A 27,071-nucleotide genomic window follows, 5' to 3' on the forward strand; every position below is an offset into this window, starting at 1 on the left:
ATAGCAGGTTCTGAGGATGTTGGTGTAGCGCCCTGGGGTTTAGTCAGGGGGCTCCTCGCCAAATTCCTTGTCAGGAGTAGCTACTGTAGTTAATTACTAGGGATCCATCGACTTCTCCCTAAGTTTGGCCTGGTTATACTTTACTCTTCTGAAACCAGGTGGCCGGGCACTTTGAGGTATTAGACAACTCAAGGTCAGGTTATGGGTATATGGGGCATCTCAGCCAATGGGCAGGGATTTTGTTGAATCCCTTGACCTGCTGGGAGAGCCTATATATTCAGGTGAGGTCAGGTGATCCGGGGTTCTTGTGTGCCTCCCAGACCGCCGTCTGGGTGGACGTGTGTCGTCTGCCCTGGGCTGCTAGGCCGGAGATTGGGCCTATCCTGGGGGCATCAGGCTGCCAGGCTGTCTGAGGGCCTATCCAGAAGTAAGAGGGCAGTGCAGGGTTGGGACTGTGGCTTGCAGTCCAACCAAAAGTAATGGTTCTGCTGGCTGGAGAACCTGTCGTGGTCGGAGGTAGAAGGGAAGCTGTCGCCACTAAGGGACCGACCACCTTTACCAGGGAAAACAGTGAGTAACTGAAGCAAGTACCGGAGCAGTATTCTCACCGAATGGGCACGATGGAGAATTGGGAAACTTCAGCCGGTGATCAAGTCAGGGACCCAACCAGCGGAGGTGACGCTTGCAGAGCAGCCTTGTGTGCCAAGCTAGGGACCAAGCCGGTCAGCAGGGGTGAAGCTTTAAGGTATATCCGAAGTGCCAAGCTAGGGACCCAGCAGGGAGGCGTGGGTGACGCTTGAGGAAGATACCACCGCAAAAGCCTTGAGGAGCTCACGGGATTCAGAGTCAGTGAATAAGAGGGTCCAGTGAGAGACCAGGAGCTCAAGGGGCTGAAGAACTACAAGGAGAAGTTGTAGTACAGCTGAGAGAACTGTTAAATTGAGTTAGGAACTGTTTAAGTACTGCTGCCATAGGAGACAGCAATCCTGCACATACAGAAGTGACACTTTGTTGGGGCCTTTCCCTGTACGGCTGTCTTCCTGTTGAAGTCTCGGAGTCTGCCATTTGAAATTGCAACTCCTGGCCCTAACCCTCTTTCACTTGCAAAATATAAAGGACTGTCAAAGAAATATAATCTCTTTTACATCCAAGAAGTGTCTGGCACCCAATGACTTTTACCACCTTTGCACCCACTATGCCTCACAACCCACTACTTATTGAAGGATGTCAGCTATCTTTTGGCCTTGAAGGCTCCCATTAGACTGGAAGAGCTCAGAGATTCTGCTACATTGGTAGCACATTCAAATTTGGTGACACGCACCATCAGTGTTAGCAGACAGTTTTCGCTACCTAGTAACCCATAAAATAAAGTCAAGGACCGATCGGTCCACTCACCCGACCATATGGCAAGTATAGCCAGTCACAGGCAATATCCGGAGTGTCCTGGTTATAGCCCGCTCTCCTGTGTACGGCTCGCATGGATCAAGCCAGATCGGTCGCATTCACTCGGATCCTGAGTCAGGAAAACTGGAGCGATAGCACTGGTGTGGTCCATTCACTGTAGTGCCGCCTCAGTGTGCCTTCACCAAGATGGCTCCCGCTGTCCTCCTGGAGTACATTTACATTTAATGTGTTACCAACATCTTCAGAACCTGCTATAAACCAACGGGAAATGACAATTTCAGTATGAGTGTAGGATAGTTGTGCATGGTGTATTGTGAGGTGCAGCTGCAACATTTTTAGACAACGTTGTCTTTTTTTTTTTACCTAGCCCAGGTGTCGATGGTTTTTACCCAGCTTTTTGTCATTTTCTATGTGCAAAAAATCCCTTGCTTAAGCTACATGGTGGTCTGTTTGTAACTTCCTTTTAGGGGGTTCTTTAACCCCTTTTAATGTTTTTTGAAACATGTTATATTAACCTGCTCTGTGCACTGGTATTGCACAGAGCAGCCCCGATCCTCCTCTTCTCGGGTCGTCTGCTGGCGTTCCTGGCTCCTCCTGATCTAGTGCCCCCATAGAAAGCTGCTATCTATGGGGGCTCCTGAGCTGCCCTGTCTGCTTGTATAGACACAGACAGGGTGGCTCAGCCCCGCCTCCTGCTCCCCCCTCACAAAATTTGATTGACAGCAGCAGCAGCCAATGGCTCCCGCTGCTATCAGTCTTCAAAGTAAGTAGGGAGAGAGCTGCTGCACTCGTGCACATCACTGAATCAAGATCGAGCTCAGATAAGTATTAGGGGTTTTTTTGGGGGGTGCCATGGCACAAAAGGTTTTTACCTTAATGCATAGAAAGGCGGACCTGGTCAGAAATTCATGTGGAAGGGCCCTTAGAAAATTTCAGTATGTATTTAAATAGGGTGAGAGTGTTTGTGCAAAGCCCCCCAACCCCATACTTACCACCTTGCCAGTGATCCCTCACCACTTCTACATCTTCCACAACCTTTACTAAAATGACTGGTGTCAGGAACCCACAGCCTATAATTGGCTGCTTGACCCAAGTACTGTGACAGGGCACATTCTCCCCCCTACCTGGAAGCCCCGGGTATTGTAGCTGACGTGGGTGAATGCTGGTAAGGCTCAGTCAGGGGGTAAGTGGGGGGGCCGGCTTTGCACAGTCATTGTCACTTTGCGTTGCTTGACAAGGTAAACCCTTCTATCTCTCAGGGACTTTTTTATTGGGTTTCTGGCTTTGTAAACCTGCAGTGCCTGTTTTTATGGGCTCCCACAATCCCTGCACTGAGTTCCTAGGTCTGCACACCAGCTGTGCACATTATGACGGGCTCCTACCATCCTCTGCACTGGGTTCACAAGTCATTACACCTGCTTTGCACATTATGAGGGGTTAGCACCATGCCTGCACTGAGTTCCTGGCTCTCCACACCTGCTGTGCCCATTATGAAGGCCTCCCACCATCTCTGTGCTGGGTTCCTGGGTCTGTATACTGGCTGTGTCCATTATGAAGGCCTCCCACCATTTCTGTGGTGAGTTCCTGGGTCTGTTTAGCGGCTGTGTCCATTATAAGGGGTTCCCTCCATCCCTGCACTAAGTTTCTGGGACTGTATAACAACTGTGCCCATTATAAGGGGCTTCCACCATTTTTGTGCTGAGTTCCTGGGTCTGTATAGCGGCTGTGCCCATTATAAGAGGTTCCCTCCTTCCATGCACTGAGTTCCTGGGACTGTATACCTGCTGTGCCCATTATGGGGGATTCCCACCATCCCTGTACTGAGTTCCTAGGTCTGCACACCAGCTGTAACTGTTTATGAGGGGCTCCTACCAATCTCAGCACTGAGTTCCCAAGCCTTTACACCTGTTGTGCTCATTATGAGGGGCCCCACCATTTCTGCGCTGGGCCTGCATACTGACTGTGCCCATTATAAGGGGTTCCCTCCATCCCTGCACTGAATTTCAGGGACTGTATACTAGCTGTGCCTATTATGAGGGCCTTCCACCATCCCTGCACTCCTGAGTTCCTGGTTTAGCACCCATGTAGCGTCCACCATCCCTGTGCTGAGTTCCTGGGTCTGTACACCTGCTGTGCCTTTTTATGAGAGGCTCTCACCATCACTGCTGGATTTATTTATTTTATACTAGGTATCAGGAATTATAATGGGGAAGGTCTCCATAACTATACAAGATGAGAGAAGCCATGGGCTGACGTAGCTCACCAGTTTCCACCGAAAACTAAAATATAATTTTGTGACCTTTTAAAAATTTTCTGCCGAATTCAAATTTTGGTGATCTTTGATGCGTCACTTTTATTCCAAGATGTTGGTCTTTAGTATACTGCTAGAACTGGGTTAACGAGTCTTCATTCTTGTCATTTACAGCTCAGCTGAAGATAGACATTTCTCCAGCTCCAGAAAATCCAAACTATTGTTTAACGCCCGAGCTGCTACAAGTGAAACCGTATCCCGACACCCGAGTGCGGCCAACGAGGGATATCCTGGAATTTCCCGCAAGGGATGTGTACATCCCAAACACAACTTACAGGTGAGTAGGGACATCTGTAGATACATGATTGTCACCAAGCTGAAGAGTGGTTGGAACCATTTATGTTACCAGTACCTACCGCGACCAATCCACAAACGTCTGCTTTTAGAAATGTTTGTTTAAAGTGGAACTTGACCCATTATGACTTTAGCAAGGAACATATATTCCACATTAGTAATTATACTACCAAAATTAGTGTGTGCTGTAAAGTGTCTCCAGCATTGCTCCTGTTTCTTTATGCTGGAGGCTGCCATTTTGCTGAAGCCCAGAACCCGTAAACAGTAGTAAATCATAAAGGGGAACTAAACCCATAAAAAAAAAAACCCGTTACACTTCTGGAATGCCGGGTTTGCTGTCATATTTGCTTGTGTCCTCAACCAAACTGTCAAACCATCAAATGGGTGGTGTCATAAATGATCACATGTACAGTAGCTTGGCAGCTGCAGATCAAAGAGAAGCAGTTTCCTTGGTTGTAAAGGTTAAAGCGGAGAAGCGTAGTTCCACCCAAAAATAGAACTTCCACTTTAAAGGAGGTGACCCCCTGACATGCCACATTTGGCATGTCATTTTTTTGGGGGGGTAGCAGGTACCCTCTTTTTTAGAGGGTCCCACCTCCCACTTCCTCCTGGCGCACCGCAGCACCGGAAGGGAGATCACCTCTCCCCCCTCCCTCTCGGCAATCATCTGGGACACGTCAGAGGTCCCAGATGATTGCCCGGCCAGTCACGACGCACGGTGCGGCTTGCGCATGCGCAGTGGGTGCGGCGCCCACAGTTACAATGCCGGCGCCGCAGAGAGGAGGGGGAGATGAGCGGGTCTTCATTACACGGCATGGCTGGACCCCGGGACAGGTAAGTGTCCAATTATTAAAAGTCAGCAGCTGCAGTATTTGTAGCTGCTGACTTTAATTTTTTTTTTTTAAGCAGAACTCCGCATTAAGGGGGTTTAAATCCACTTTATAGCAAAGTTCCAGCCTCTAAAATAAAAATAAAATTGAAAAGTCAGCAGCTACAAATACTGTTGCTGCTGACTTTTAATATAAGGACACATTTGTACTCTTCAAAAGGTACAAAACAAATAAAAAGAAAAGGAAATATCCAAAAACGAGGGAGGGTGGGGTGGTCTTTTGTTTAAGACCTAGTTGTATTTTTTGGCTGGAACACTTTAAAGCTGTCAGCAAAATGAACTCTACAAAATTTAGCAGTGCCTAAAAATAGAGATCAACTGAGCATGTGCAGAGCAGGGTGAGGCAGGGTATTACTGGATTTTAGACAGTATAGGCACTCATTATTGTTTTACATAGCTATACCTGCAAAAGGGGCCGGCCTGAAGTGATCCAGCAGGATTTATATTTCTGACTAAAGTTCCACTTGAAGTGAAACTCCACTATCCACAAGGGTTTTTGACCTAGGAGGATTGTTCCTTTGAAATGCATTAACACCCCCTCCTTTCAGTATCACTTAGGGGTTGCCATGGATAGCGCTGTAGGATGCCGGCCTTTAGCAGTTTTTTTGACAGCTGTCAAACTGTGTTCCCTATGCCGACTTGGAAAACAACAGCTACCGATACATATTAACAGCTGAGCCGTGTCCATGAAACGTCCCATCTGAATGTCAAGAATCCTACATGAAAGTGTGCTATTTTAAAGAAGTTGTAAACTAAAAAAAAAAAAAAAAAAAAAAGTTGTAAGATAAAGGTATAATTAGCTATTATGCGCCCACACATCGCTGAGACGACTGATTTTCCACCAGAGTTTCCTCCAGGTTTGCGGGCTCCGGTGCTGTGATTTGCCGGAGCCGCGATAACGTCAATCCTGCGTACGGTAGGCCGCCGTTCGAGGCACGGGGCTCGGAAGGAACGGCACCTGTGTCGCTGGCTGCATGTATTGTAAATATCTCCTAAGCGGCGCACATTTAGGAGATCTTTTCACTACCTATAGTAAGCCTTATTATAGGCTTACCTATAGGTAAATGTCTTCAGAGTAGACATTTTATGAAGTATACTTTTTAATTGTTCAATAAATGTTTCTTACTATGCTAAGGATCCCGCGCTACTATACTTTTGTTGTTTGAGCTTACTGGATCTTACGGGATCTCTGTTGGAAGCTGCAGGATCCCTGTTGTGTGACTTTTGATCTCCATTTGAATCTTGCTGGAATTCCTGACTGACGTTTCTGAAAACTGGAACTTGTAGTGCGCTGAACCGGTCTGTGGAATTTTTTTTTAACAGTTCCCTTCGGGAGCCTCTTCCATGGTCCCTCTTAGGAGTTTGTGCAGAGGTCTCTGTGCCTCCCTCTTCTTTCAATCTTCTTGCCTCTTTCTTTTTTCAACCTTTTTGCCACCTTTTTGCCTATTATTGCGCTTCACTTTGGAAACTACACCTCACCAAGATGAGTAAGTGACTGTATATTTAACAGTGTCAGCAGAAAATGACACAGTGCTGGTGACAATTCACTGACATAGAGTGCTGATGATAGGTGACTTCCTGGTTCCTGTGCAGAGTAATATGTAGATGGACCCTTACCGTAAGGTAACAGCAAGTGGGTATATCTCATTGTGTTTCTTGGCAGCCTCCCAGTATGGCGTATCCGGCTCCGCTGGTGTGTATCTCTAGTCTGAAATCTGAGTCCCCTTTTTTTTTTGTCCCTGATATGTCCGCATCAAATAAACCTCGCAATGGGGGGGGGGGGTGTAAAGAGGGGATGCACGATAGTGTAGTATTTTTCAAATGTTTATTGGCAAACAATAAGAATACAAGCAAGGTACTCACAATAAGGAGTATCTAACAGGCATATAAAAAACGAGCTGCGAGCTCACCCACGTCACTTCCGGTGCCTCGTGTTCCTGCACGTGTTTGTCACTGTCACGTGACTTCATCAGGGGATAACTAGAGACCATAGGAAGTGTCTTTCATGTGTGTGTGAATTGGCATACAGCGGCCATTTTCGCGTTTAGACGCTGTATGCCAATTCACACACACACATAAAAGACACTTCCTATGGCCTCTAGTTATACCCTGATGAAGTCACGTGACAGTGACGAACACGTGCGGGAACACGAGGCACCGGAAGTGACGTGGGCGAGCTCACAGCTCGTTTTTTATATGCCTGTTTGCATAGGCATATTTAGGCATAGGCAGGTGCCAGTGGACATCCAGTGTCTGGCACCTGCAGATCGGCTTCTGCTGTGGTAAATCACAGCAGAAGCGGCCCACCGGCAATGCGCACACGCGCCCCCTAGGAGAACGTGCAGAATCACGGGTATATATTAGATCCTACACAGGAGGGCCACTCCTGTGTAGTAGATTTAGTAGTAGATTTACTATAGGGCGGTCCGGAAGTGGTTAACACTGCATGGTAGATGTAAAGACTTTTTTATTTGAATTTATGCAATGCTAATAGTCTAGCGCTTTCTTTGTTTTTTCTTTCTTTCTTTCTTTCTTTCTTTCTTTCTTTCTTTCTTTCTTTCTTTCTTTCTTTCTTTCTTTCTTTCTTCCTTCCTTCCTTCCTTCCTTCCTTCCTTCCTTCCTTCCTTCCTTCCTTCCTTCCTTCCTTCCTCTCTTTCTTTTTCTTTCTTCCTTCCTTTCTTTCTTTCTTTCTTTACTTTCTTTCTTTCTTTTTTTCTTTCTTCTTTCCTTCCTTTCTTTCGCTCTTTCTTTTTCTTTCTATTTCTTTCTTTCGCTCTTTCTTTTTCTTTCTTTCTTTCTTTCTTTCTTTCTTTCTTTCTTTCTTTCTTTCTTTCTTTCTTTCTTTGAATGTATGCAATGCTAATAAGTTTAGCTCTTTCTTTCTTTCTTTCTTTCTTTCTTTCTTTCTTTCTTTCTTTCTTTCTTTCTTTCTTTCTTTCTTTCTTTCTTTCTTTCTTTCTTTCTTTCTTTCTTTCTTTCTTTCTTTCTTTTTTTAAACTTTCCACCAATAATATATATTTGTAAGCACTTCTTCCTTGATACTTTGCAGTAATCGCTCTCTATAGATTCCGTTTCATTAAACAAAACCCACCGTTTCTCTTCTGCAACATTAGCGTCAGCGCCATATCTGATAATCAGCGATTTTCCTGACAACACCATAGCAAATATTATATTCTAATGTCCGCTGTGCCGTGCCGTTTGTTGTCACAGTAGATTCACCGTCTCTCCTTTGAACAACCTCTAATTTCCCGATGCGCGGTAGACCCGAGGCGCGGGCCCCAGAGACAGGTTGACATTTTCTTTGAAGGTTAAGAGAAATACAAGAGTGTAATCAATTTGACAAGCTAATTACTGTCGCCCCCTAATGTAGTCGTCCCCGCGGAGAGCCAGCCGGGGCTGACGATCGCTTGGAGACGTGAATTATGCACCAGGAAACATATTTACTTCTGCGATTGTGTTCACAATGGGCTTTACCTTCTGGAAACAAAGACTTTTAAAGGAGTTTCTTTTCATTACAAGGAACATGCTGATTATCTTGGACGCGCGTTAAGTAAAGATCATGGACTCGCTTTCCATAAAAATACAAAAACAGTTGGTGGATATTTTTGTGTGGTAGAGAAAAAGGTAAATGTAATTATAACAAGTGAGGGATTTAAACATTATGGCTTTATTGTATTAATTTCTGGAGGTTGGTTTGTCTGTTCTTATAACATTATAATTATTATTATACAGAATTTATATGGCAAGTTTTTTTTTTTTGCTAGAAAGTTATTTGGAACCCCCCAAACAGTGTGTGTATATATATATATATATATATATATATATATATATATATATATATATATATATATATATATATAATTTTTTTTTTTTTAGCAGAGGCCCTAGAGAATAAAATGCCAGTCATTGCAATTTTTTTATGTCACACGGTATTTGCGCAGCAGTTTTTCAACCGCAATTTATTTTAGGGAAAAAATACACTTTAGTGAATAAAAAAAAATAAAAAACACAATATATAACACAATTTTTGAAAAAAAATACACTTTAATGAATAATAATAATAAAAAAAACACAATATACAATATAAATTTTTTTTTAAAGTATGAAATATATTACGTCTGCTAAGTAAATAAAAAAACGTGTCACGCTTTAAAATTGTGCACGTTCGTGCAATGGCGCCAAGCTACAGTACTTAAAAATCTCCATAGGCAACACTTTAAAAGGTGAAAAGGAAGTCTAGTGCTAGAATTATTGCTCTCGCGCTGACGTTTGCGGCGATACCTCACATGTGTGGTGCAAAAACCATTTACGTATGTCCGCGTGATCTACGTATGTGCTTGCTTCTGCGCGCGAGCAGGTGGGTTGTTGTGAGGGCTTTTTTAATTTTTTTTCCTGATTACTTTATTACAGTTTTTTTTTTTTTTTTTTTTTTACACTGTCCCTTTAAAAAAAAAAAAAAAAAAAAGATCATTTTTATTGCCATCACAAGAAATGCAAACATCTCTTCTGACAACAATAAAGCATGACAGGTCCTCTTTATGGAGAGATGTGGGGTCAATAAGACCCCACATCTCTCCTCTACAGAGGAAAGCATTAGATTAGATCCAATGCTTAAAAAAGAAAAAAAAAAAAAAGCTTCTTTACATTGGCTGTAAACTGGAAGTGACATCGCATCAGTCCTCCTAGGCCATAGAAATGAGCGGAGGCCAACTTTGCTTATCTCTTTGGCCAGCCAGCCAGCGCTGGGTCGTTTCTCGGGCTTGGAGAACAGGGACACGCTCCCCCCCCCTTCACACAGGAACAGAGCTGAGGTTGTCAATCACAGGCTGTGTGCTGGAGCTCCCTCTCTCTCCCCTGTCACATTTTTATCTCTTGGTGTCAGGAAAACTTGTCAGAAGTGACTCAAGCTGATAGCAGAGGAAGGAAGCAGCAGAGAGAAATGACACTTGGTGATCTGGATGGAGACAAGCACACACTATAGAGGGACATGCTTTGCTCATATTTCATGTCTGAGGTTTACAACCACCTTAAATACTTTTATTATTTTTCTTTTGGATTCTTCGCTCTCCTCGGCATTTGGTATAGTTAGCCGCAGGGTGCTGTAGAAGTCCAAGGCCATCCTTTTCCTGCCCTTTGCTGATCTCCTGCAGCCTCTTTGCTGCCCCGCCCTGTGTACATGCACTCCAGTGATCGTAGCATAGCATTTCCCGGGGCAGGTCTACTGATGGTGAGATGACACAGATCATTGTCACCCTATAAAGTGCCTTCACAAGGAATGTCATAGCAGAATCTTCAGATATCATTTTAATAAAAGCTGCAAATTTAGAAATACGGAAAACAACATTTAAAATTATTATAACGTGTTTAAAGTGAAACCCCAGAAGTTATCTTTTTTTTTTTTTGCAAACTTCAATGTATTTGGCTCAATGTACATATCTATATCTGAAATCCAGAGGGCTGCAGGGGATGCTGTAAAATCACTTTAGTAGTCCATGCTGCATACAGTAAGAGTCCCCCTTGACATGGGGGGTCCCTGCCAGAGTCCCCCCCGACATGAGGGTCCCCGCCAGAGTCCCCCCCCCTGACACGGGAGGTCCCCGCCAGAGTCCCCCCTGACACGGGAGGTCCCCGCCAGATTCCCCCCTGACACGGGAGGTCCCCGCCAGAGTCCCCCCTGACACGGGAGGTCCCCGCCAGAGTCCCCCCTGACACGGGAGGTCCCCGCCAGAGTCCCCCCTGACACGGGAGGTCCCCGCCAGAGTCCCCCCTGACACGGGAGGTCCCCGCCAGAGTCCCCCCTGACACGGGAGGTCCCCGCCAGAGTCCCCCCTGACACGGGAGGTCCCCGCCAGAGTCCCCCCTGACACGGGAGGTCCCCGCCAGAGTCCCCTCCCCGACACGGGAGGTCCCCGCCAATAACACCAATGATGGGGCACAATTTCTCCCACTGGCACCAAAGATGGGACATAGTTTTTTCTACAATGACGTCGGGACCCTTCCTACTCCAAATGGCCACAGTCCGGCCCTCCTGAAATCTGAAGCACAGTAAACCGGCCCTTTGTTTAGAAAGTTTGGAGACCCCTGCCTTAGCGCACACGGTCATTACCAGAGGGAGCATCTGATGTCATCGCACCTGTTTGTGACAACATCAGTGGATGGTAGAAGAAGGCGGCATGTGGGAAGTAGGTGCCGGGATGGATAGAGGATTATTCCTTGGGATGGAGGGTTATGGGGGGTGCAGTCTTGTGCATGGAAAGGCTATAAACCTTTGAGAATCGAGCATTTCTTCATGGCTTGCGGCCAACATGGCGAGGGATTTTGCGTTTATTTACTAGCGGACCGCAGAGTTAAGTTTTGCTTTACTTCATTAAACATTTCTGGCCCTGCTACTTTGGATTTTTGGCTCCATTTTTTTTTTTTTTTTAATAGGAGTTAGAAAATGGGACTCCGCGTTCTTGTTTGACTCTTTTGCTTATCGAATAAACCTCCTTTTATATAATGACCCGAGTTGTTTTTTTTTTTTTCTTTATCAGGGTCATAATTCTAATCCCCAGTTTTGGCTTCTAAAGAGGAGAGTCGTGTGAGGTCGCTCCAATAATTAACCACCTCTTCCTGTCCACTTCAGTAATATCTCATGATGTATTTGGGGATTTGTGCCATGATGGCGCTCGGCTTCCTCATGGTCATCGTGCACTTTGTCATCGTGCCTGAACCTCCTTGTTGATTTTGGCATAACAAAGCGTAGCTTTGAAGTAAAGTAAAATTCTGGATCTTGTTCTTTGCAGTTTATTTTTTATTCAGTTGACACTAAATTAAAGTGGTCATAAAGACTGAAGGTTTTTCAATTTCTTACATTCTATGCATGACGGTAAAAAACCTTCCACGTGCTGCTCCCCCCACAGCCCCCGCCCCCCAATACTCACCTGAACCCCCTTTTGATCCAGTGATGTGCACGGGAGCCTCGGCTTTCCCGGGTTTCTCTCTTCTAATTGGCTGAGACCGCAGTGGGGAGCCATTGACTCTCACTGCTGTCAATCACAGCCAGCGAGCCAAAAAAGGAGCTGGGGGGGCTCTATGTGTCTTATGGGCTCATAGAGCAGGGCACGGGATCGAGTACACACCAGTGCGACCCCATAGCAGCCACCTTGCTATTGGGGGCACTAGTCAAAGGGGAGGAGCCAGGAAAGCCGGCGGGGTACCTGAGAAGAGGGGGATTGGGGCTGCTCTGTGTAAAACCATCGCACAGAGCAGCTGAGTATGACATTTTTTTTTTTTTTTTAAACAAACTTTTAAAAGAGGTTTTTTTTTTTTTTTTTTTGTTTTGTTTTTAAAATCATGCTTACCTCATTGGATTCTGCATCTTGAGGCGTGAGGCAATTCAGTTCGCATTTGCAGCACTATACAAATCATTCATTCATCTGTCCTCCACCGGATCTAACACTGAGAACTGAGCGATCAAAGAGCGCTGATCGCTAAGTTCTCAAATCTCCGTTAGCAGAGAGCTGCTGGCTGTCAGTCACTGGCTCTCTGCTCTGCCCCCCTTCTCACTTACTTGAGCGCTGGGCTGTGGAGGGGGGGCGGGAGCGGCTGGCTCAGGCTCTCAGTGGCTCGCTGAAAGGCTGAGCCGGGGGCTGGTCCAGGGTTGTGGGCGGATCCTGACTTTATTTGTTGCGATCTTGCCCCAGCCTGGACCGGCTCTGTGACGTCAGCAGACAGCCAACTTCGGCCCGCTGTCTGCTGAAAACGGGTCAGAGGAGTGCAGAACGATCTGCAGTCCTGTGATCCACAGGAGAGGTCCTGCCAAACAAGCTTTGGTTGTACTTCTCCTTTAATATCACTTTAAAGTGTATTCAAAGGCTTTTGGCAAGCATGGCGAGTAGTTAGAACCCCTGTCAGGAGGGAGCAGATAGCTGGATTGTCGAAGCTTTTCTTATTCCCACCCAGGAGTATGATGGGTGATGATATTGGTCATAGTGTCTGGACACTGGGCCAGCAGCTTCTACAAACCAAAAGACTTCACAAGCCACCTTTGGGCTGTGATTGGAAGGAGTGAACGGAGGATTGAACCATCACATCAATGTTGTAGTTCAGTGTGTTCTATATCAAATCAAATGTAATCAAATGTAAACTGTAAGTAAAGCCAACACATTTGGGAGTCTAGGTCTAGGTCTTGCCTCCTTCATCAGGGCTTAAAGGATAGGAGATAATGTATGTGATCTTGGTAGACATGCTTCCTATACACATGTAAGTAGCCGAATTTGACCTGGTATTGGCCTCTTGGACTTCTTGCTAGCTCAGGCTCGGAAGAAGCAATACAAAGAGCCAGTTGGGTGACCCGCAATGCTCATTTGCTAAAAGGAGACATGCTGATAGGAGGAGAGCAGAACGACCAAGAGATGGCACAGTTGGCCATAGAAGTGTATGGCTGTACGTCCCGGTAGGAAAAGGGAGCCCTAAAAGTCGCACATCACAGGAAAATCATGTAAGGAGGTGTATGACCTCCTCAGCCCAGGGTCCAACCAGGCCAAGCCCCCCCGCAACGCGTTTCACTCCGCTCCCAGAGCTTAATGTGATGCTAAAGTCTTGTTTATTTTTTCTTTAAAAAAACCAAACATGTTATACTTATCTGCTTTGTGTAATGGTTTTGCACAGAGCAGCCCAGATCCTCCTCTTCTTGGGTCCCTCCCTTCCGTCGAGTGACCCCGCAGCAAACAGCTTGCTATGAGGGCACCCGAGCCGAGCCGCTGCTCTGTGTGCCCATTCAGACACTGAGCCGCGGTTCGGCCCCACCCCCCTCCCTCTCTCTCTTTATTGGCTAACTGACTTTGACATTGGCGCCGCTGTGTTTCAGCCAATCAAGAGGGAAAGTCCCAGATGGCCGAGGCACTAATGCACATCACTGGATCAAGATGGGGCTCAGGCAAGTATTGGGGGGTTAAGGAGATATTCACATAGGATGCATCTAGTGACGTCACCAGCGCATGCGCTCTCAAAGGACAGTTTACTCATGCTGTACCTTCAGATCTCCCGCTGCATACTAGCACATCATGGCATAACCCTGCAGAGGGCACAATTTTTTTTTTTTGGTTTACTACTGCTTGATGCTCTGAGGGCGGAGTGAAACTCTTGCTGGGCATGGCCTAGTTGGATACATACACCTCCTTACGGGGTTTTGCTGCGATGTGCAACTTTTAGGGAATTCCTTTCCCTACTGGATGGCTTGAGCTCTGTCCTTGTCGGCTCTCCTATCGGTTTGTCATGCAAGAGGACCCGGTGGAGCCTTGAGCACCACCTGTAATCTTTGTTGTGGGTCCCTGTACTCATATAAACACTGCTGCATTTGTATTTTACCAGCACATGCCATGTACAGTGTGTCTCCTGATTCCAAAACCTCCAACAGACAGTGTTGTGTAGCAGAGCTGTGCAAATGTCAGGGCTGGGTGGGTAGAAATACCAATCCTTTGGCTCCCTTATTTAGCAGTTTGCCTGGAATTCATAGTCAAGGAGGAATTGCAGAATTGCAGATACCACTTAGCTAGCCTTAGAATTTTCTCCTCCCACCCCCCCCCCCCCCCCCCCCCACCCCCCGCTGACTAACCTGTGTAAGAAAAATGTTTTAGCCAAGTACTCGCCGATACCGACTACCGATACCTTTGCGGGGTGATTTGCGTCCAAACAAAATGAATGGGCTCAAATCACACTGCAAAGAATCGCATGTGATTTGAACAGGAATGCGAAGCGATTCCTGTCCAAGTTATATGCAGTTTCTCACTGCTCCTGTGCTGAAATCACTATGACAAGCCTGGGTTCACAAATGAGCGGTGCGGGAAACTGCATTCAATACGGACAGGAATTGCATCGCATTCATTCCTTTTCAGATCACATCAAACTGCAGTGCGATTTAAGACCATTCATTTTGTATGGGCTCAGATCGCACCACAAAGGTATCGGTTTTTGGGTATCGGAGCATTTTCACAAGTGAAAATACACGGTATCGGCAGCGATAATGATAACGGTATCGGTGAAACCAGTGGCGACCCATCCATTGGGGCGCATAAATTCTGCCCCCCATCCCATCCATGCGTCCTACCACCTAATCTACATGCAGGGCGCCAGGGGCATGGATTCCAATCGGGGAGGTTTTTTTTTTTTTTTTTTGAAGCACGTGTTTAGAACCAGATGCTCTAATAGGCTTCAAAAAAGGATGGGCTCGGTTGAGCCCCCACCCAGTTGTGTGACAATAGCGAATGAATATTCGCGAGACCCGTTTCCCGATTGACCGAAAGGAGAAGCGTTCCAGTTGGCCAGGGAGGAGGAGGGAGGTGACGCTGTAATGCCGAGGAGGAGAAGCAAGGGGAAGCTGCCGCCCATTGCCCGCACCATAGATGGGGGGGGGGGGGTAAGTGCCGGGCTGGGAACCGACCGGGAAGGGTGTGCACTGAGGTGCGGATGACCCAACCTGACCAACGGGGGAGGGGAGGGGTGGTTGTGGGTGACCCAACCGGTGGGGTGGGGGGGAGGGTTGGTGGCTGTGGTTGCACTGCTTGCCGCCCACCCCCCCCCCTAAAAAAAAAATATATACCACCAGCCGCCACTTGGTGCAAGACTATCTACTTTTTTTTTTATGTACACAAATGTTTTTTGCCTTTCATTTCTATATTGAACTGAATAGGTTGTTTTACAAGGTGAGGGCTCACATATACTTTACATATAGCGGTAAGCAAAGTCCAAAGATTTCACGTAGAAAAATTTATTGTCATCTCTGTTGTAACAAAACATATCAAAAAACTCCCACAAAATTGTATATTACATTATGATAACTTTGCATTTATAATAATAACAATAATAATGTTAAATGTTTAATAAAAAACTTTTAAATGGATCGTTTGTGAAGGCGACGCGCTGCACGTGTTTTGGAAATTAGTATGTGAAGTTTATCCATATAGTCCAGAAGTCAATATGACTTAGAAATACACTGTAATGGTGCCAACAAGGCTACAGTTATATAAATCATGTAACATGGAATTGTTAAAATACATCACATTTTTGCTACTGTAACTTTAAAGTGAAATTCCAGTTAAGAACTTAAAAAAAAAAAAAAACTATCATTCTTTTCACTCTAAAGATCAATCTGTATTAGGGACGTCTGTTTCCATGTGGGGGGAGCTGCTTGCTATATGAACCCAGTTATATGAGCAGGGGGACGAGCAGTCTGGGGGATATCTAGTTTTACTGTTGCAGTGGGTGAAAGGAAAAGAAATGTCATTTGTAATAACATAAAATTACAAAGTAGCTTATGTAGCAATTTAATATATTTTATCAGCTTTTAACTAAACTGGAGCATTAGGGCACTCTTTACGTCTAGAGGAAAAAAAAGATTTCATCTCCAAATACGGAAAGGTTTCTTCACAGTAATGCCGCGTACACACGATCGGACATTCCGGCAACAAAATCCATGGTTTTTTTTTTCCGACGGATGTTGGCTCAAACTTGTCTTGCATACACACGGTCACACAAAGTTGGTCAGAAATTCCGAACGTCAAGAACGCGGTGACGTACAACACGTACGACGAGCCGAGAAAAATTAAGTTCAGTGCGGCTCTTCTGCTTGATTCCGAACATGCGTCGAAATTGTGTACACGCGATCTGAGTTTCCGACAACGGATTTTGTCGTCGGAAAATTTGAGATCCAGATCTCAAATTTTGTGTGACGGAAATACAGATGGAAAATGGCCTACACGCAGTCGGAATTTCCGACAAAAAGCTCCCATCGAACATTTTCCGTCTGTAAAATCCGACCGCGTGTACGGGGCGTTAGAGCTGTGAAAATGTAGAATAGATTCCCTCCAGAGGTGGTTCTGGTCAGCTCAGTAGATTTCTTTAAAAAAAGGCCTGGATTCTTTCCTAAATGTACATAATATAATTGGATACTAACATTTATAGGTAAAGTTGATTCGGGGAATATCCGATTGCCTTTTGGGGGATCAGGAAGGAATTTTTTCCCCCTGCTGGAGCAAATTGGATCATGCTTTGCTGGGGTTTTTCGCCTTCCTCTGGATCAACTGTGGGTATAGGATTGTGTATATGGGATTGTATGATTTTTTTTTTTTTTTTTTTTTTTTTTTAATTGGTTGAACTAGACTTGTGTCTTTTTTTCAACCTATTTAACTCAGGGGCACATACAACAATAAAAATCATGGGACCTCCAACTTTTCTCTATTCTATCCAAAACCAAAAACATTTTGTATATGTACATTTTAATTTATCTTGGTGTTTTATATATTAGGTTAAAATGTCCCCCACGTGTCTTTCTTGTTGCTTTTTAGGGCTCATGCACACTGCAGCTCAAAGGAGCTCAAAGAAGCTGCTCCTATAGGCTTTTGAGCTCTCTTTTTTTTTTTTTTTCCTGCCTAGAAACTCTCCTTCATGTTGGCCAATGTGTCCATGCACATTATGGCTTTTTCAGGCATATGCTCCTACAGGCAGAAAGAAAACCCCACCAAATTTTGCGTTTTTGAGAGGAGCCAGTGCCCCAAAGAGCTCGAAAAAGCTCAAAGAAGCTCCAAGCTTTTTGTTTTGTTTTTAGAGTGGTTAAGAAAATACTATCTAGGAGGGTTTATGAAAAAGAAAAATGCTTATGCTCAAAGGAGCTCAAAAGAGCTTGAAGAAGCTCAATAAAAATGTGCACAAGAGCACAGAAAAGTACAAGCTTTCTTCAAACTGAAATAAAAGCTCAAATGCCTGTAAAAGCAGCTTTATTTTGAGCTCCAGTGTGCATGTGCCCTTTTAGTGTCAATGTAATTGCTGAATGATATGTCATCATCTTAAACTGTGGTTAGTTTTTTTTTTTTTTTTTAACACAATCCTTATCACTCCATTTCTGGTTGAACTATAATCCAGTGTTTTTCTCTGTGTGCACTGATTTGGAAATGACAACAGGGGCTGTAACCTGTTTATGTAGGTTAATATCAAACTACGATAATAGGATCTCATCCAATATGAAATATATTAACAAGCTGACTTTTGTCTATAGAATCCTGAAAGCAGGGAAAAGGGTTCCAATGTTCCTTTTGTAGCGTTTTCTTTTATGCATTAATTTTAAATATGATCATTGCAGCTTAAAAGGCTTTCCACGATCAATAATACATAAAAAAAAACCCTTGAAATAATCTTCTGGCCTGGTTGCCCCTTCTAAAATAATGTTCCAAAGCTTGGGGTATACTTACATGATCACTACATTGTAGAATTTATAAATATCAGAATAAATATTATGGCATAGCTAGCGTTTATGGCACCCATGTCGGATCACTTTTACATCCTCCTGCTCTGTATAACCTTTTTTTGTATTATTCCTGAAGTTAAATGAAAAATCATTTTGGAAAAGAAAGCTGTAAAAATTGTGATATCCCCTAAAATTGGTGGTCTGTGTAGACGTGGCCCCTTGTACTTGCACTGGTGGTCAGCGTAGGTAGGGAATCCATTCACTGCTCATTGCTCAAGGAACCCCTAGCAACCCTATCTCATATAGGCTGATCTATGCTATACTGACTGGGGAAGCAACTGTGGTAGGGGCTGGGCTCTGCTGGATCTCCAACATAGGAATGCCCACAAATCGGGCTTCATGCAGGGGTGGAGCTCATGCCCAATAATAGAATACATAAAGATGCGCTTATCTTCTAAAACTGTCATCAGATGAATCTTACTGTTTATCCGTGCTGTGTTAATGATCAGTACCCTTCAATATTATTACCAGGGTTAGTGTCAGGACCAGCCATGACTGCTTGGTTCTTGTAACCAGTTCAAAATTCTTTCCACAAGATTCGGTCCAGTTTAACTGTGCGTATCTGTGCGATTTTAGTATGTTCATCTCACTTCTCGGTCCCCGAGTCATGCTACAAACAGTTCAAGAGAAGTTTTTTGTCTCTCTCCGCTAGTCGAAGTTCTCCAGGTCGGTACGGTAGAGCATCATCTTTGAAGACCTCAGGGAGTATATCCTGCCCTTCTCGGGTTTCCAGAACAACCCCTGACCTCTCTTCTTGTCGGATTTTGCTCTAGACCTCGGTTTCATGTATTTTCCGTTTAGGTTGGTTCCGCCGCAGGTAGCTTTCCACCACCCCCCTGCAAAAATCAAAGTTGCTATGAATGCTTTGTGTTAAGCTAAAAATATAAAGGTTATATAAAGTATAATATTCATTCGACATGATAAAATGGAAAGGTGTAAACTGACAAGTCTTCAATTTTTTTTCAGGACATTTGTTTGACACAATGTTCTAATATTTTTTTTCATTATTATTATATTATTATGAATTTACAAATAAGAAAAATGCTAAATTTTTTTTCAGTTTTTTTGCTTTTTATTTAAAAAATAAATAAATATATATATATAATATATATATATATATATATATATATATATATATATATATGTATGTATGTATGTATGTATGTATGTGTGTGTGTGTGTATGTATGTGTGTATATATATATATATATATATATATATATATATATATATATATATATCAAAACTTATTTAGGAAATATATTTCTTCCTCTGTGCACGGTGAGATCACACAAAACTGAATACTCTGATATCAGACAATGTTGTTTACTAACAAAGCCATGTGATCACCATGATGTCATAGCTGACCAATTAAAGGCTAGTCTGCCTGGGCAGCTGTTATTGCTCCCTATGACTGAGCTCTGGGGGGATGGGGGGGGGGGCGGAGTTAAATGTGTTGGGGGTGTGGCCTGGTCGGAGTCCAGGCTGAGGTTGCCGCTCCATTCATTGCAGCAGGGCACCATAGATGTGTGACTTTCAGGGGTCACCTTTCCTTTCCTAAAGGCTAGTCTGCCTGAGTAGTTGTTAATGCGGGCATGGAATGAGCATTGCGCACAGGTGCACACTGCTCTTTCTTAAAGGGAACATAGGATGACAATCACTTCACATAGGGAATAATGCATGGAACATTAATCCACAAATTACAGATGCAAAGAAGTTAAAGGATAAGTGCACTTTAAAACAAAATGCACTAAGGCCCCTTTCACAAATGTGGTCCATTTGGGTCCGCCTGTCTGTTTTTCAGGCGGACCCAATCTGATCCTCCATTCTCCTCTATGAAGCAGTGGATGTAAACGGACTTGTGTCCCTTTTACACCCGCCTACGTCCAATCCAGCAAAAACAAATGGAAGGGGATCTGTTCCCCTCCGTCTGGCCAGTTCGGATTGGAGGGAAGTCAAGTGTAAATGGACAACCAGTTCGTTTTACATCGGACTGCCCATAGAGCAGAGCAGGCTGTATCCATGTCCACTCTGTATAAGCGGAGCAGACACAGACCTGTTATTAGACCGCTCCACTCAGCTCAGCAGTGGATCAGCAGACAGACCTCCCACTGAAAAAAAATGGATCTGGCCCATGTGAAAGGGACCTTAGGCTTCTTGCCACCTTCCCATGACCTAACCTGGAAGATGTATACTTACCTAGCTCCAATGGCCCCGGTTCTGCTGTTGGTTTACATCCATTGGCACAAGTCTTCACCATCCTGGTGCTGTCTTCACATTATTGTGTCCCGATGCCAGAGATGATCCCCTGGGAGTCTATAGGTCTGTAATGAGCAGGCATGGCCAGGACAGTGAAGACTTATGGCGCTGATTATAAACAAACAGTGGAACCACAGCCATTTGATCAAGGTAAGTATACACAGTAATGTTCAGAAACAGCCAAGACAGTGAAGACTTGCTCCCATGGGTGAAACTAACCTCATACCCACAGTCATTGGATTGAGATAAAATGTACATCTGTGAAGGGGAAATGTAGGGTAGGTTGGGTCAAGAGAAGGGGGCAAAAAGGATAAGTGCACTTATCCTATCAAGCTAAACTTCACCCAAAGCTTTTTCTTTTTTTGGACAGTCAGGAAGAGTTACATATCATGTTACTAGGACAGAACATGAGGTGTAGTCTTCCTACTGAGCATGGAAAAAAGTAGTTGAAAACTTGACTGAGGTTCTAAAACTTCCACACTCTTTACATCACAAAAACAAAAATCTACTTTTCAGATGAGCCTTTTTGTGTTTTGAACAAATCTCATATAAAGGATGTTTGGCCTTTGTACGTGCTTGCTGGTCTAGCCGCTCTGTTTATAGCAGGGCTTTGCCAGTTTTGGGACTTTGCGTTGGTCTAAGATATTAATTCTCTTAAATGAAATCAGAACCTCACCTGAAGATGTTTCGGAGGGACATTTGAGGTGCTGCGAGTGGTGATCGCTGGTAGAGAACGGGAGTGGTGTGTATTCAGGTAGAGCGCTGGGGATATTTCCGAGAACCTGGGAGACTTGTAGCGTGTAACTTGTATCTTGGTTCCCAAGGGTGAACAAGTACTCCACAAATCGAGTGTTATGCTTCCAGTCCTGGAGCTCGATGTGAAGAATATAATCCGCTTGCTGAGCCAAAGAGTAAATATTCCTCAATCCCAGCCAAAATTCACCTAGAAAATCAAGGAGGAATATAAGAGCACTTGTCAGTCACAAAACTCAAGGCTGGATAATCTTGCAGAGAATAAAATGTTGCAAAAAAACTGAGAGAGACTGCAGACATGGAATAGGAGATGGGCAGAGACTATGGACATGCTACAGGCGATAGAGCCTACAGACATTCTATGGGCAATGGTCAGACACTATGGACATGCTACAGGAGATGTTCTGTGGGTGATGGTCAGAGCCTATGGACATGCTTCAGGTGATGGTCAGACACTATGGACATGCTACAAGAGATGTTCTATGGGTGATGGTCAGAGCTTACGGACATGCTTCAGGTGATGGTCAGAGACTATGGACATGCTACAGGAGATGGTCAGAGACTATGGAAATGCTACAGCAGATGCTTAGAGACTGAAGACATGCTACATGAGATGGTCAGAGATTGTAGGCGTGCTACAGAAGATGGTCAGAGACTGTAGGCGTGCTACAGAAGATGGTCAGAGACTGTAGGCGTGCTACAGTAGATGGTCAGAGACTATAGGCGTGCTACAGAAGATGGTCAGAGACTATAGGCGTGCTGCAGAAGATGGTCAGAGACTGTAGGCGTGCTGCAGAAGATGGTCAGAGACTGTAGGCGTGCTGCAGAAGATGGTCAGAGACTGTAGGCGTGCTACAGAAGATGGTCAGAGACTGTAGGCGTGCTACAGAAGATGGTCGGAGACTGTAGGCGTGCTACAGAAGATGGTCGGAGACTGTAGGCGTGCTACAGAAGATGGTCGGAGACTGTAGGCGTGCTACAGAAGATGGTCGGAGACTGTAGGCGTGCTACAGAAGATGGTCGGAGACTGTAGGCGTGCTACAGAAGATGGTCGGAGACTGTAGGCGTGCTACAGAAGATGGTCGGAGACTGTAGGCGTGCTACAGAAGATGGTCGGAGACTGTAGGCGTGCTACAGAAGATGGTCGGAGACTGTAGGCGTGCTACAGAAGATGGTCGGAGACTGTAGGCGTGCTACAGAAGATGGTCGGAGACTGTAGGCGTGCTACAGAAGATGGTCGGAGACTGTAGGCGTGCTACAGAAGATGGTCGGAGACTGTAGGCGTGCTACAGAAGATGGTCGGAGACTGTAGGCGTGCTACAGAAGATGGTCGGAGACTGGGAAAATATTTCAGAAGACAGAGACTGAAGACAAATTATATGAGACTGCTCAAGAACACTGCTATTACAGCCCATTTACAACAAGTGCTTTCACATGTGTAGGCCCTACAGATCCCTAGACATCACATAAAAAGTTACGATATTGTGAAAGTAATAAACTAAACCACTTAACTTCAAGAAGTCTATCTATCGTTGTTCGCTTGGGTAGGCACCAAACACAGACTGCTATCTGTGTACAATAAGTGGCAAAGGGCGGCAGGTTTGGCACCAGGAACCCAAATTAATAAAATATATTATTGCACCTTACCAGTCCTTAGATCTGGTGGCTTTTTTAGTTTTCATTTTCCAGGCTAAGGACTATTTCAGCAAGTAACGGGAAATACCTGTTGATCTCGCCAGAAAAGCCATGTCCTTGTCACCTCCTTTGAGCCGAAATAATATCAGACAATGTTATTTTTCTTCATCATCTACCCTGTCTAAGGACTGGTAAGCTGCAATATATTCGATTTTTATTTTGGGGGTTGGGTACACTTTTTAATTCAGGAAATGCCTGTGTATTATTTTCGGAGATGCTTGCATACAGAATGGTCCTGTTCATTTATCACGTGTAGCGAGGGCGGTGTGATGAGTTTTGACCCAGTAAGTCCCTCTGGTGAAGAATGTCATTGTCTGCCGGCTTGTTTGTATGAGTTGGTTTTGGCGCTCAGACCTGTCATTAATTAACTAAGGCAAACAAAGGCGTTTCAGTCTGACCCAGCAATGTCCTTCCTGATTGGCTAACTGAGGTTGCGCGATGGGTTTTTAATAATTGTGTTTAACCTTTTAGATAAATGCAAAGGATACACTTGGCTACATGATGCAATGACAGGTGGTGGGGTTAGGTGTGCCTCATGCAATAGAAGAGATTTTACTATTTTCTTTTACCGATGAACATAAGCTGAACTCCAGCCAGATATGAAACGCCGATCTGTATAAATGAAATGCAGCTGATAGCAGTACGTAAATGTGTCTTTATATCAGCTTCCTGCACAGTCAGACACCAGACCGTAAATAGGGAGGAAAAACTGCAGGAACCAATGAGGCTCTAATGCTGCTCCTCAGGCTTAGGGTGAGTCCTGGACCAAGCTGCACAGGCTGCAGATGTTCAGGATCTGGATTATACATTCTGTCAGGGTTAAGCAGGCCGTACATTATGCAATTTTTTTTCCTTCCACCACGGGCATCACAGGGGGCAGGTCTGGAGCATGTTAAACCCTAAATCTGGGTGTAACTTGGAACATGCTGAAGAAGGTGCCAAACATTCCTGTCTCTGCTTGGAGAGAGTAAGGGGTGCATCCTCTGCCCTGATTTTATTTGGCATTGTATGAAGTCTGATCTCCCCTGCTTTTCAGGTATATTGCACAGAAAAGCTAGAGAAAGCTGCAGATCTTGCTTAAGCACTAACTGCTGTCTGTATGTTTTAAGTATGATCTATTTATATATACAATTTTGGAAATCTAGAACAGTTTTTTCAGCATTGAACATATAATTAAAACATAAAAGTACTATACATCCCACCTAAATATTTTAGACTGAGGCTGAGCACCAGGAGTGGCTGACATGACTCAGCAGGGACTGTATAAAAAGGGTTTACTTGTTGGACAGTATTGGAGGGATTTGAGTCACAGTAGATTACGAAATTTAACTCACCGGCAAGGTCACCAAAACCGCTGCGGTAATCTTCCCAAGTCTGGTTAAACTCCACAGAGCCATCTGCTCGTCTCTGGATCACCGTCCATGCCGCATCTTAAAGAGATAAAGGATAATTTATGAGTGACCTTGGAGGAAGTAAAAAAAGGATACAAACACTTAGAACATAGCTAGATACCTATGTGTCCTTTGATTACAGGACATCTCCACCCAAAACCTATATATTAGTGTTGCCGTCAGCCTTTTTAATGGTATGGTAATTTGTGTATCTCTGTTGCTAAGATATTGTTGTCATAATTCCCAGAACTGAATACTGTGGGTAGGTATAGGCTCAGGCATGTTCGGATCCTAATCCCAACCCACGTGAGCAAACCCGCCAAGGGGCCGTCCCTGCACACTGCCAATCATGAGCAGCCTAGTCAGGGCGTGTGTATGTGCAGATGCGGGCCGGAAAATGCCTCACTGCCTATGATTGGCGGTGTGCAGTGACGGCTTCCTGTCGGGATTGCTCAGGTGGGTTGGGAATAGGATCTGAACATGCCTGAGTCCATACCCAACTGTGGGTAGTGATATGTTCAACCATTGCATGTAGAATAATAAATATGGTAGGGGAGTCCAGTTTCTTCTTGGCTGCCATTAATGGGGTGGGCACATTACAGGTCACACTGTTTCACAATTCTCTTAAAGGGAATATATACACAAAATACAACAAACAAGGCACAGGAAACTAAAAAGTACCTTGGGTTGCTCTATTATGCATATATTGACTTTATTCAAAAGGGCCAGAGCTTGGTTATTTACCATCCTTCCTGTGCATTTCTGTTGGTTACTTAGAGTATGTGGCCTCAATGACCAACAATTAGGCCTTGGAGGATGGTGCAAGTGGGACCAAGGTCGAGTGCTGACTTGGGGGGAGCGGGGGGGGGGGAGTCAGTATTCCAGAACAGAGCACTCCCGAGATCTCACATGGCTGAACGTTTGTAGACTTGTGGCCATCACACCTGTATGAGCTTGTTGGACATCCCATTCCAAAACCATGATCATTAATATGAAGCTAATCCCTGTTGGCATCTATAACCGCATCCAGTCATCTGGGAAGGATTTTCATAATATTTTGGAGTGTGTCTGGGAATTTGTGCCCATTCAGCCAAAAGAACATTTGTGAGATCAGGCACTGATGAGAAGACCTGGCTCACAATCAGCATTCCAGTTCATCCCAAAGATGTTCAGTAGGGTTGAGGTCAAGGCTGCATGTAGGCTATTTGAGTTCCTCCACACCAAACTTCTCAAACTGTGTCTTTATGGAGTTTGCTTTGTACACAGGGGGACAGTCTTGCTGGAACAGAAAAGGGTCTTCACCAAACTGTTACCACAAGGTTGGAACCCAGTGGCAAGACCTAGCTTGCCATTGGCATTCAAATTCATCTCAAAGGCATTCCGTAGGGTTGAGGTCAAGGCTCTCTGCCAGACACTTCAGTTCCTCCACTCCAAACTCCTCAGACCAGGTCTTTATGGAGCTGGCTTTGTACATAGGGGCACAGTCATGCTGGAACAGGGAAGGTCCTTCCCCAAACTGTTACCACACGGTTGGAACCCCACAATTGTCCAAATTGTCTTTGTATGCTGTAGTATTAGAAGCACCCTTTTCTGGAAACACTTGAACTCAGTTATTTGGAGGGGTGTCCAAATGTTTGGCCATATAGGTAGGTTGTTTTTCCTTGAAGAGACCTGGTCACCAGACCATTTGTTTCAACCACAATTGTCCCATAATATCATATGTTCATTTAATGTATTTCATGCGTGTTATTTACTTGTAAAAGCATCCCTTGTGTAGACATCCAACAGCTCTTGAGACTCTGCTGCTGGTTGCCGCCATCTTGGATGTGATGTCAGCAGCTGCAGCAGACTCAGAGCTGACACTCAAGTGAGTAAAAAGTTACGTAGGGAGGGGAGGAACAGCTGGGCCATCAAAAAGAATTAGGCGCTCCCAGAAGAGGAGAGGGCTGTGACATGCTAGGAAGAAGAGGGCTGTTTTAGGGAACTGGGTCAATTTTTTTTTAGCAAGTTGTGTAAATAAAAAAATTATGCAACGAAAAAAGAAAACAAAAAACTTTTTTCTGTGTTTTTACCTGCAGTTTAAGTTGGTAAGATGGTTTCTTTAGGAATGTGTTTTGTTGCTCTTTTTTGAGACTTACCTGGAGTCATTTCACAGTAGACTCTGAATTCTGTCCCATTGGTGGGTCTGATGGTATAGATTCCACTCCTCTTCTCACCCTGCTTGTAAACATCACTGCAGTCTCGTGGGTGATCTAAAATGTCAAACATTGGGTATAAAATCCATGCAATTCTTACGGTTATGTATTACAATCTGATTCATCTCTGTTAGAGCTATCAAAAACTGTGTAGTGCAAGGACCTGCCTGATTGAATATAAATTGGTTAGTTAGATTAGGTAGATACGTAGTTTTGGTAAAGACTATATGGTGACCCTAAATGGTTTCCATCTGTTGACTGGCAGAAGACTTCCTCATCTGACCCTTGTTCATTAACACCATGTATAAAAAAATGTAAGGAAAGCCAAAACACCAAGGTAACCTCTTTATGAATTATTCCTTTTTGCTTTTTTCCCTTTACGTCATTCAGGACAGCCACTATTGAGAGATAGTCTCCTCCTCTTCCTGTAGGAAACACTGCGCCAGCCCATAAAACTCTCACTTCCCCTGCCATACCTCAGTTAATAGTGTTTCCTCCGGAGGGGAGACACTGTGCAGGGAACCAGGCTGATACAATCAGGGAGATTGTGGCCTCTTTCAGAACATCCCCAGGGGAGCAGGGGCTTCCAAGCAGTGGAT

At 44.5% G+C, this 27,071-nt stretch overlaps 2 protein-coding genes across 2 annotated transcripts in view; one reads left to right on the top strand and one right to left on the bottom strand.

Annotated features, from left to right (window-relative positions):
• The window catches only part of DOCK7 (dedicator of cytokinesis 7), a 272,852-nt gene that overhangs the window by 82,341 nt on the left and 163,440 nt on the right, over nt 1-27,071 (top strand). The window contains exon 14 of the mRNA XM_073593823.1: nt 3,830-3,992. Coding sequence (XP_073449924.1) covers nt 3,830-3,992 — 163 coding nt within the window. The remainder of the gene's footprint in view (nt 1-3,829; nt 3,993-27,071) is intronic.
• Nucleotides 16,997-27,071, bottom strand: part of ANGPTL3 (angiopoietin like 3) — a 29,027-nt gene continuing 18,952 nt past the window's right edge. The window contains exons 5-8 of the mRNA XM_073593822.1: nt 26,416-26,529; nt 24,221-24,316; nt 21,115-21,381; nt 16,997-19,016 (exon numbers count right to left, since the gene is read on the bottom strand). Of these exons, the coding sequence (XP_073449923.1) occupies nt 18,829-19,016; nt 21,115-21,381; nt 24,221-24,316; nt 26,416-26,529 (665 nt within the window). The 3' untranslated portion in view covers nt 16,997-18,828. The remainder of the gene's footprint in view (nt 19,017-21,114; nt 21,382-24,220; nt 24,317-26,415; nt 26,530-27,071) is intronic.

Source organism: Aquarana catesbeiana, linkage group LG07 (genome assembly GCF_042186555.1).
Source record: "Aquarana catesbeiana isolate 2022-GZ linkage group LG07, ASM4218655v1, whole genome shotgun sequence".
In the NCBI taxonomy this organism is placed as follows: Eukaryota; Metazoa; Chordata; class Amphibia; order Anura; family Ranidae; genus Aquarana; species Aquarana catesbeiana.